At 40.5% G+C, this 10,939-nt stretch overlaps 1 protein-coding gene across 1 annotated transcript; it reads left to right on the top strand.

The window, feature by feature from the left end:
• The first annotated feature begins 5,915 nt into the window (after positions 1 to 5,915).
• Positions 5,916 to 10,219, top strand: LOC138643491 (ly6/PLAUR domain-containing protein 2-like). Its single transcript, XM_069732390.1, has 3 exons — positions 5,916 to 6,150; positions 9,192 to 9,314; positions 9,987 to 10,219. The coding sequence occupies exons 1-3, from the start codon at positions 6,102 to 6,104 to the stop codon at positions 10,217 to 10,219; spliced, it is 405 nt and encodes a 134-aa protein (XP_069588491.1). The 5' UTR covers positions 5,916 to 6,101.
• The last annotated feature ends 720 nt before the right edge of the window (positions 10,220 to 10,939 follow it).

Raw genomic sequence — 10,939 nt, 5'->3', positions numbered from 1 at the left:
TATAATACAGGATGTAACTCAGGATCAGTAATGTAATGTATGTACACAGTGACTGCACCAGCAGAATAGTGAGTGCAGCTCTGGAGTATAATACAGGATGTAACTCAGGATCAGTAATGTAATGTATGTACACAGTGATTGCACCAGCAGAATAGTGAGTGCAGCTCTGTGGTATAATACAGGATGTAACTCAGGATCAGTAATGTAATGTATGTACACAGTGACTGCACCAGCAGAATAGTGAGTGCAGCTCTGGAGTATAATACAGGATGCAACTCAGGATCAGTAATGTAATGTATGTACACAGTGACTGCACCAGCAGAATAGTGAGTGCAGCTCTGGGGTATAATACAGGATGTAACTCAGGATCAGTAATGTAATGTATGTACACAGTGACTGCACCAGCAGAATAGTGAATGCAGCTCTGGGGTATAATACAGGATGTAACTCAGGATCAGTAATGTAATGTATGTACACAGTGACTGCACCAGCAGAATAGTGAGTGCAGCTCTGTGTTATAATACAGGATGTAACTCAGGATCAGTAATGTAATGTATGTACACAGTGACTGCACCAGCAGAATAGTGAGTGCAGCTCTGGAGTATAAGACAGGATGTAATTCTGGAACAGTACAGGATCAGTAATGCAAGTTCCAGTTATTGAGCTGGGCGTTGAGTGAAGTTGGTTGTGTCCCTTAGATTGCACCTCTTCTTGTTGGAAAGGATCATTGAACATCCCCTGATCAGAAGTTCTGTTTTTCATGAGAAATGAGGGTCCCAGAGAGAAATATGTTGTACTCCTAAATAATAACTACTGAACCTGCTTGGTACTTACAAAAAACTGTCCTGTTTCCAATGTTTATGGTGCGACCATAGATCCGGTGTGGACGATCAGTTCCCAGAAGGACAGATCTGATGGAGGTAGCAAGGAGGGTATATGGTGAGGACTTGTAGGTCCATATTGTGGTCCCCTCCCTATTATCCGCTCCCGTGCAGCGCAGATTTATCCCAAGGCAAATGTAAAATATAAAAACTCACCTCCACTCTCCATCGATGACTCTGAACCTGATTATAGGAAAATATTCGGCATTGGGAAGGTAAAACGAAGAGGTTTAGTTTCTTGACTATGTTCATATACTTATCACTCTCATTTACGCATTGTTTTGTTTTTTTCTTAGGCTACCCCTTTGACAAGAACAGGCTTGTGGTCCGTGGCTGTGCTGAGATTTGTGTAGCCACTAACCCTAATAATTTGGGGGTAACAAGACCAACTCTCTGCTGCCAGGACAACCTGTGCAATGAATTCGAGAAAGCATCAGGTAGCAAGAGTGTGACATGGGAAACCATACTGATTGGGATTTCTGCCGGCATCGTAATCCTAAATTGGGGATAAGAAGATTGCATCGGGAGAATGGACTGAAACCAATTCGAGAGCTTGGGTTCACAAGGACAGACCCTCACCAAAAGTCCTACTAGCGAGCAAGTAAAGCATTACCGACCAACATGACTCAACTCAAGCCCATCATCTTCCATTTTAATCATTCATGTTTCCAAACCAAAACATTCACCCTAGAAATAAAACATTACCATCCTTGGACATCTGCATTTCATATTTTAGGTTCCTCTAAAAAAAATACAAAAAAACAAAGCAATGGAGGGTGGTCACCACCATGATCTCCCACTGTCATAGAGATGCCCTTCTTCTACTCAATGGCTTTGAATGACATAAATTGCTTACATATCTGCAGAACAAGAGCAGCAAAAGTTTGGACTCTTGGGTTAATCACGTTTCTTGTTTTGGCACACGTCCTTACTGTGGGGTTGGCTGAAACCCTAGAGGTCATTTTAGAAGACATATGGTGTTTTGTGTCAGGGTTTCTATTTTTTGGATGTTTTGTTTCCGGTTCATAATTGGTTAAGTAACTTTTTTAAAATAGGAAAACATTTTGGCAGTGAAATTACCTTCCTGGTTTCCATCCAAACGAGTCAATTGAAAGCCTGTTGAACTGACTCATGAGAACATCAGACGGTCATCTAGTGCCGATACAATAGTGGAGCTTTTGGCAAGAACCAACTACAAGTCACAGAGCAGGTCTCATTTCTCATGGATTGTATCAAAGTTCAGTAATTATTGATAATACTGGAAACATTCCAAAAGACCTCTTGAAATAAGGTGCACCCTACAAAACCTACGACATACCAAGAACACCTCACAAGACCTGCCATATACTGGGAACACCTCACAAGACCTGCCGTACACTGGGAACACCCCACAAGACCTGCCGTATACCAGGAACACCCCACAAGACCTGCCGTATACCGGGAACACCCCACAAGACCTGCCGTATACCGGGAACACCCCACAAGACCTGCCGTATACCGGGAATACCCCACAAGACATGTCGCATACTTGGAACACTCCACAAGATCCTCCATATACCGAGAACACCCCACAAGACATGCCATATACCGGGAACACCTCACAAGACCTGCCGCCGTACACTGGGAACACCCCACAAGACCTGCCATATATGGGAACACCCCAAAAGATCTGCCGTATACCGGGAACACCCCACAAGGCCTGCTGCATACCATGAACACCCTATAAGACCTGCCGTATACCGGGAATACCCCACAAGACATGCCGTATACTTGGAACACCAAACATGACCTGCCGTATACCGTGAACACCAAATATGACCTGCCGTATATTGGGAATACCCCACATGATCTGCCGTATACCGGGACACCCCATATGACCTGCCGTATACCAGTAACACCCCACATGACCTGCCGTATACCAGAAACACCACATAAGACCTGCCGTATACTGGGAACACCCCACAAGACCTGCCGTGTACTGGGAACACCCCACAAGACCTGCCGTATACCGGGAACACCCCACAAGACCTGCCGTATACGGGAACACCCCAAAAGACCTGCCGTATACCGGGAACACCCCACAAGGCCTGCTGTATACCATGAACACCCTGTAAGATCTGCCGTATACCGAGAACACCAAACATAACCTGTCATATATCGCGAACACCCCACAAGACCTGCCGTATACCGGGAATACCCCACAAGACCTGCCGTATACTTGGAACACGAAACATGACCTGCCGTATACCGGGAACACCAAATATGACCTGCCATATATTGGGAATATCCCACATGATCTGCCATATACCAGGACACCCCATATGACCTGCCGTATACCAGTAACACCCCACAAGACCTGCCGTATACTGGGAACACCCCACAAGACCTGCCGTATACTGGGAACACCCCACAAGACCTGTACTGGGAACACCCCACAAGGCCTGCCGTATACCAGGAGATCGATGTATGATTTTATTACTTTAGATGCTCCAAATATTGTATATCTTCTATGTTGGTGTTTCGGCTTTATGTGACGCCTTTTTTGTCTTAAGCTTTATAACCTTATTATTGCTTCCTTAAAGGGGCTTTCCAGTAAAATGATGTGTCATAATGATCAGTGGAGGTCCTTACACTGGGAGGGCATTAACTCTTAGGTTACCGGTATTATCAGTCATGAGCTGGATGGATTGTAATCAAAACTCTCTTCGGAGAAGGGTCTGGGACCTTAATGCTCTTGGGCTCAGGACCTTCTTTCTGTTGGGATCTCCAGGGTGCTGTGAGTCGGACCTCCCTTGATCTAACATTATGGCATGTGGAGAGCCCCTCTGATACGTCACATGTTATTTAAACATTATTAATAATATATTGAATAAACTAATAACATAAGTGTCCGATACGTCTCCTTCAAATTTTTGTTCGTCGTGTCTGTGACGTGTTTGTTGTTTTTAGATAAAATGATCCCAGTTCGCAACAAACATCTCACTGGTTTTCAGTCTGTTACTTACAATGGTAAAATGTGTATGAAATGGGCATCCGTCAGGGTGTACCACCAAATAAATGTGACCTTCAATGTGAAGACATTATATCATTTACCTTGTTACAAGTTGTGTGATACTCCTGAGCTGCACTCATAATTCTGCCAGACTGTGATTGGAAACAGTCAGCAAGTTTGTGCACAGACAGTCCCCGAACAGTTTCGCTCCCATGACGCAAGGGGTGCGGGCGTACGGAGCAGTTTCAGGAGCGGGGCCCACTTCACACATGGTGGGTGCCGGCTGTGTTATGCAGCCGTCGCCCACCTTTAGCAGCAGTGACCGGAGCCACTTCTGATTGCTGCTTTTTAACAACTTCTGATAAGGAATCCGTGCAGCCTTGATTTCGGTTTGTTTGCCGATGGGTAGCCATAGAAGATGGGGGCTAGAGACCCTCATGGCTTGCTGACCGGGTAAAGGTAAAGTCTGGGCTTCACTAGTTATACTATATACCCAAAGGGAAACTCGTGCTGCTCCCAAATTACATAGCAAAAACTGCTGATGGATTCCCTTTCATTAACCAGTATAGCGGACCCCACAAAAAGGTGGAAAAAAATATGGAAACACCAGAATTCCAGGAAAATGGTGACACAAACCCTAAACATGTTCCCCAAAGTTCTGAATTTTGTTTTAATTACTAAAATGTAAAATCAAACTCTAGAAGTTTGGCGTCGGATTATCGTCGGATGGTTTTTACTGCACAATCAGGGCTGTAAGAACGGAACCTAAAAAACTATGGCGCAAAGCTGTTGGTTTTTTATTTTTTCCCCAAACTTTTTCTTTTCTTTCCATTTTTGAGTATATTATAGGGTCAAATGAATAGCGGTCATTCAAAACTGTGGGGGAAAAAAAAAGCCTTTGTGAGGTTATATTAACTGTGAAATAAAAATGTTCTGGCTCTTGGATTAAGGGAAGGAAAAAAGACGAAAGTGCGAAAATGAAAAATTGTTAGTCATGAAGGGGTTAGGGGTTAAACATTCGGCTCCATTTACAAATATCCCATAATATCCGGATACAAAGCCCAGGACGACTCTACGGCAATTGCATCCAGTAAGGACAATGCTCTGTGAGCTAAAGAACCCCGGCTCTGAACTGATGCATTGTAGCAAACTTTCAGAGCATCGTCTAGTAATCTTCTCGCGAGCCCAGATTGTAGTTTTAGGAGTCCACAAACACTTGGCTCCAACATCAGCCAGTTCAGATTCCGTCAGGAACCTTTAGGCTTTGCTCACACGTTGCAGTTTTTGCTGCGTGTTTTTTTTTTTACTACGTTTTTTGCTGCATTTTTCACGATTCCAAAAGTTCAGCTTTGCTTCCGCCACAGATCAGCAATACAAGGCACACCTGAAACCATAAAAACAGTTTGGGAAGAAAAAAAAAGGCAATTTGATCAAATTATTTAGTAGAAAAAGATTTTTTATTTATGGAGAAAATAATGACTATGCTGAACAAAAGAAGTGCAAAAATACATAATTACAAATGCAACAGCGGGGGGAGGTGAATCGGTCGGGAATAGTTTACCTATGGGCAGACCATGGAGTTTGTAGGACGCTGTTTACTTTTACACTTTGGTCGGCCACAGGCATTGTTCACTTTCACACCTTGGTCGGCCAAAGTTTACTTTTATAGACATCACTTATTTAATTAAGCTGTGCTAATGCTAACCGCCATTTTCAGGTGAGGAGACTGAGACATTATGGTTTAAACTTGGCAAAATCACAAAAATAAATGGTTTCACTAAAAATGCAGCAAAACTGGACACCTGCATTATTATCTTTGTTTTTGCATTTACTCTTTGCTTTTTATGGGTGAAAAATGGCTACAAAAATGCTGAGAAAAAAAAACAACAAAAAGAAGTGAGTTTACTACAGAGAGAAGTTTGCGCCTGTAATAACCTGTCCGGCGTCTGACGTGCCGATACCGGAGCATCCCGGGGCCATTCCATAAAATATTACAGGTGATACGGAGCGAGGTTTATTGCGCTCCTTCATTTCTCAACCTTCGTATGTGTCAGGATGGGAGAATCAAAGGACGCCGCTCTCTTGCTCAATCGCTCAATTATTTTAGTATCCAAAAAAGCCATAAAATCAAAAGTAAGAATCTGACACTGAACCTGTTCTTCCCAACACTCAGCTAGGACTTGGCTGGAAATACTCGGAAAACGTCAGAAGGCGTCCGGTGCGAGACCATGAACGGTGTCATCTGCCTCCTGCTCACCACCGCCTGCCTGCAGCTGGGTAAGAGCATGTGCAACGGGCCCCAAGGGGCAACTTATGGCATTTATATTAATATTCATAATGATGCCGACTATTATCACTGTTATTTCTATTATTTATTTACTTCTTATCTCATAAATCTAAAAATATAAATAATAAAAAAATAAAATTTATAACAATATAAAAATATCATTTATAATAATAATAATAATAATAATATAAAATGTAATTTATTATAATAATATTAATAATAATAATAATATAAAAATACAATTAATAATAATAATAATAATAATAATATAAAATGCAATTTATAATAATAATAATAATATTAATAATAATAATATAAAAAATAATAATAATAATAATATAAAAATACAAATAATAATTATAATAATAACAACAATAATAATAATAATATAAAATGCAATTTATAATAATAATATTATTAATAATAAAATAAAAAATACCATTTATAATAATAATAATAATAATAATAATATAAAATGCAATTTATAATAATTTATTAATAATAATCTAAAAATATTTTTTATATTATTAATAATGATATAAAAATAAAATGTATATTAATAATAATAATAATAATATAAAAATACAATTTATAATAATAATAATAATAAAAAATACAATTAATAATAATAATAAGAAGAATATAAAAATACAATAATAATAATAATAACAATAATAATAACAATTATTAATATTATTCTCTTATCATTAAAACCAAAAGAAACTAAAACATTTCTTAACGTTTCTCAAATCTGTAAAAAAAATTAATTCTGCACAAGGAAAAAAAAAAAAGAAAGATGAAAAAAAAACTATTATTACAAGAAATAATGATTACTATTATTTTTATTCATTTTCTTAAGGTTTTTAATTTGTAATATTTTTAAAAAAAAGTTGCTTTTTTTTCTTTTCCAATTCAAATTTCAAACAACTTAAAATGATAAATTGGTATTTTATCATTTTTTCTGTTTTTGCGTTTTCGTATTTCGCTCCCCTTCTTCCCCCGAGCTATAACTTATTATTTTTTTGGTCAATTTGGCCATGTGAGGGCTTGTTTTTTGCGGGACGAGTTGTACTTTTGAACGACACCATTTGTTTTAACATATTGTGTACGAAAAATAAATTCCAAGTGCGGTGAAATTGCAAAAAAAGTGCAGTCCCACACTTGTTTTTTGTTTGGCTTTTTTGCTAGGTTCACTAAATGCTAAAATTGACCTGACATTATGATTCTCCAGGTCAGTACGAGTTCATAGACACCAAACATGTCTAGGTTATTTTTTATCTAAGTGGGGAAAAAAATTCTAAATTTGGTTAAAAAGAATAAAATTGCGCCATTTTCCGATACCCGTAGCGTCTCCATTTTTCGTGATCTGGGGTCGGGTGAGGGCTTATTTTTTGTGTCCCGAGCTGATATTATTAATGATACCATTTTGGCGCAGATACGTTCTTTTGATCGCTCGTTATTGCATTTTACTGCAATGTCGCGGCGACCAAAAAAATGTAATTCTGGCCTTTTGAATTTTTTTCTCATTACACCATTTAGCGATCAGATTAATCCTTTTTTTTATTGATAGATCAGGCGATTCTGAACATGGCGATACCAAATATGTAGGTTTTTTTATTGTTTTATTTTGAATGGGGCGAAGGGGGGTGATTTGAACTTTTATTTTTTTATATTTTTGCATCCTTTTTTTTAACTTTTTGTATGCTTCAATAGCCTCCATGGGAGACTAGAAGCTGCAGTTGTCCGATCGCCTCCGCCACATACAGCCGATGATCAGATCGCCTGTGTGTAGCAGAAATGCTCACTTCCTGTGAGCTCCGACCACTGGAAATATTGCAGTTTTTTTTTCATTTTACAGACTGAAAACCCATCAGTGAGCTCTTCAATTGAAGTTTGATGTGTTCATTGGTCAAAAATCAGCTGACCAACTCAATGGCCGAAAAAATGCGTGAAAGTAAACAATGCCTGACCAATTCAATGGCCGACTAATGTGTGAAAGTAAACAATGCCTGACCAACTCAATGGCCGGCCAATGTGTGAAAGTAAACAATGCCTGACCAACTCAATGGCCGGCCAATGTGTGAAAGTAAACAATGCCTGACCAACTCAATGGCCGGCCAATGTGTGAAAGTAAACAATGCCTGACCAACTCAATGGCCGGCCAATGTGTGAAAGTAAACAATGCCTGACCAACTCAATGGCCGACCAATGTGTAAAAGTAAACAATGCCTGACCAACTCAATGGCCGGCCAATGTGTGAAAGTAAACAATGCCTGACCAACTCAATGGCCGGCCAATGTGTGAAAGTAAACAATGCCTGACCAACTCAATGGCCGACCAATGTGTAAAAGTAAACAATGCCTGACCAACTCAATGGCCGACTAATGTGTGAAAGTAAACAATGCCTGACCAACTCAATGGCCGGCCAATGTGTGAAAGTAAATAATGCCTGACCAACTCACTGGCCGGCCAATGTGTGAAAGTAAACAATGCCTGACCAACTCACTGGCCGGCCAATGTGTGAAAGTAAACAATGCCTGACCAACTCAATGGCCAACCAATGTGTGAAAGTAAACAATGCCTGACCACCTCAATGGCCGACCAATGTGTGAAAGTAATGCCTGACCAACTCAATGGCCGGCCAATGTGTGAAAGTAAACAATGCCTGACCAACTCAATGGCCGGCCAATGTGTGAAAGTAAACAATGCCTGACCAACTCACTGGCCGACCAATGTGTAAAAGTAAACAATGCTGAAAATAAAAGGCAGGAAAAAAGCGCGGTGTGAAAGAGTTACAAACTTTCTTGACAGAAGAGCTCACTGATAGACTCTCAATTCACTTATTATGCAATGTGCAAGGAAAAGGAAAGTCTAAAAGTCTGATGATGCAATGTTTTATAAAATCCATTTGAAAAAAAAAATCTGAAAATACATGTAAGAAAAAATTCTATGCTGAAAACGCCCCTTGTTTCTTTTTTCTTTGTAACGGACGATGTGAAATGTGACAATGTGTCCGACATGATGTCTGCAGCCGGCTCCCTCCAGTGCTACATGTGCCTGACCCCCACTCCGGCCGACCAATGCCTGATCAGGAGGAACTGCTCCAACCAACAGAAATGGTGCAAGACCACCGTCTACGGCCGGACGTCCTCCGGTAAGTCTCTCCTCTTTTTATTCTCTCATCTTCCTGAGTGAGTTCCGGACCCCGAAGAATAATAACCCTCTACCTGCTCTTGGCCCCCTTCTGTTCCTCCGAGCAGCCGCCTCTGACTTCGTTCCTTCCACGTCCTCTTCCTGCATCATCACTTTCTAGGCCTCTGACGTCACCACACAGGTTCTGACAGCATGACCCGTTTCGCCCCAGACCTACTCACCCTCTGGGGCACAAAAATGCTGCAGGAAGAGGACGTTGCGGGAGAGTTGCAAGAGAAGGGTTGCGGCGGCAGAGGTGAGTCATTTTGTTTTTCCAACCCTTTTCCGTCCCTCTACAAATCAGCAAAATGGCGTCCGACTTGTATTTTGCTCAACTTGCACCAAACAAATTCAGAATTATCCAAATGTTTTTGAAAAAAAACTCAAGATGAAATCGCTCAGCCTTGAAAAGACTCCCCCATCCCTGATGATTTTTTATGATTGTTCAGAAATATTTGGTCATAAGTTCAAATCCCGGAAACGTTAATAATCAGCTGAATGCACAGAAATGAGCGGTCAGAGCCGCAGTACCGTGAACAGCCACAAATAAATAGGTGGCGCTGTTCCTTATACTGCAGCTGGCACCATCTAAATAAATTGATTTTCCTAATCAATTTTTATTATTTTTTTTAAGGTTTTCCATTCACGGAAAGTCGTTACGTTGTCAGAATCTGCACAGAAAAATGTCAACCGAGCAATCCTAACACCCTGGGGATGACGCAACCCACTTTCTGCTGCCAAGGGGATCTGTGCAACACGGCGAATGGGACAAACGCAGCATACGGATTAATGGAGACGCACAGGCACTACTACACCGCCACTGCCGCGGTGTACTCCATCTTCACTGTCCTCCGAGGAGCATCATGATTCACAGACATAATTGTCTCATACTGTTGGATAAACATTGATTTAAAGCGGTATTCCCATCTCTAAGATCCCATCCCATTATGTAGTGGGTGTAATAATGATAATATCAGCAAATATCGCCAATTAGAAACGTGGTATAGTTATTCTGATTCGCTGTGTCTCTTTGTTCATGTGCAAGTATTGCAGGACCTTAGGTATCCATGGTTACGACCAGTAGCAACTAGCTAACTGTCACTATATCAGTGATTGTAACCATGGATACCTAAGGTCCTGCACAAGAGGAAAGAGACATAGCGCATCAGAAAAACTGTACTAAATTTCTAATTGGAATTATTTGCTAATATCATTATTATTACACCTACTACATATTGGGATAGGATAACCTTTAAAATCTATGTATTATATACTGAGTATGTGAATCCACCATAGTGACAGCTCATGGAATTACTACGGGACTCATGCTGAGAGGAGGCCGGCACTGGGCGACTAAACATCACACAGTCTATGCTGTTACCTACAGACACTAGTTTGGTGAGAGAATTTTATAAAGATTTTTTATAGCTCCAATCAAACAACAATATGTAGTGAGCTCCCCCTAGTGGTGGCCTTATAAATCTGTATGTAGTGAGCTCCCCCTAGTGGTGGCTGTATAAATCTGTATGTAGTGAGCTCCCTCTAGTGGTGGCTGTATAAATCTGTATGCAGTGAGCTCCCTCTAGT

Source organism: Ranitomeya imitator, chromosome 6 (assembly GCF_032444005.1).
Source record: "Ranitomeya imitator isolate aRanImi1 chromosome 6, aRanImi1.pri, whole genome shotgun sequence".
Taxonomy (NCBI): Eukaryota; Metazoa; Chordata; class Amphibia; order Anura; family Dendrobatidae; genus Ranitomeya; species Ranitomeya imitator.
The sequence above is the reverse complement of the archived record's forward strand: the minus strand, read 5'-3'. Positions and strand labels throughout refer to the sequence as shown.

What these genes read in the sequence shown, in the direction of transcription:
- LOC138643491 (XM_069732390.1), top strand. Translation starts at nt 6,102, where the DNA reads ATGAACGGTGTCATCTGCCTCCTGCTCACCACCGCCTGCCTGCAGCTG. An exon ending in CACCGCCTGCCTGCAGCTGG is followed by an intron (nt 6,151 to 9,191) that starts GTAAGAGCATGT and finishes TGATGTCTGCAG; the next exon opens with CCGGCTCCCTCCAGTGCTAC. An exon ending in CTACGGCCGGACGTCCTCCG is followed by an intron (nt 9,315 to 9,986) that starts GTAAGTCTCTCC and finishes ATTTTTTTTAAG; the next exon opens with GTTTTCCATTCACGGAAAGT.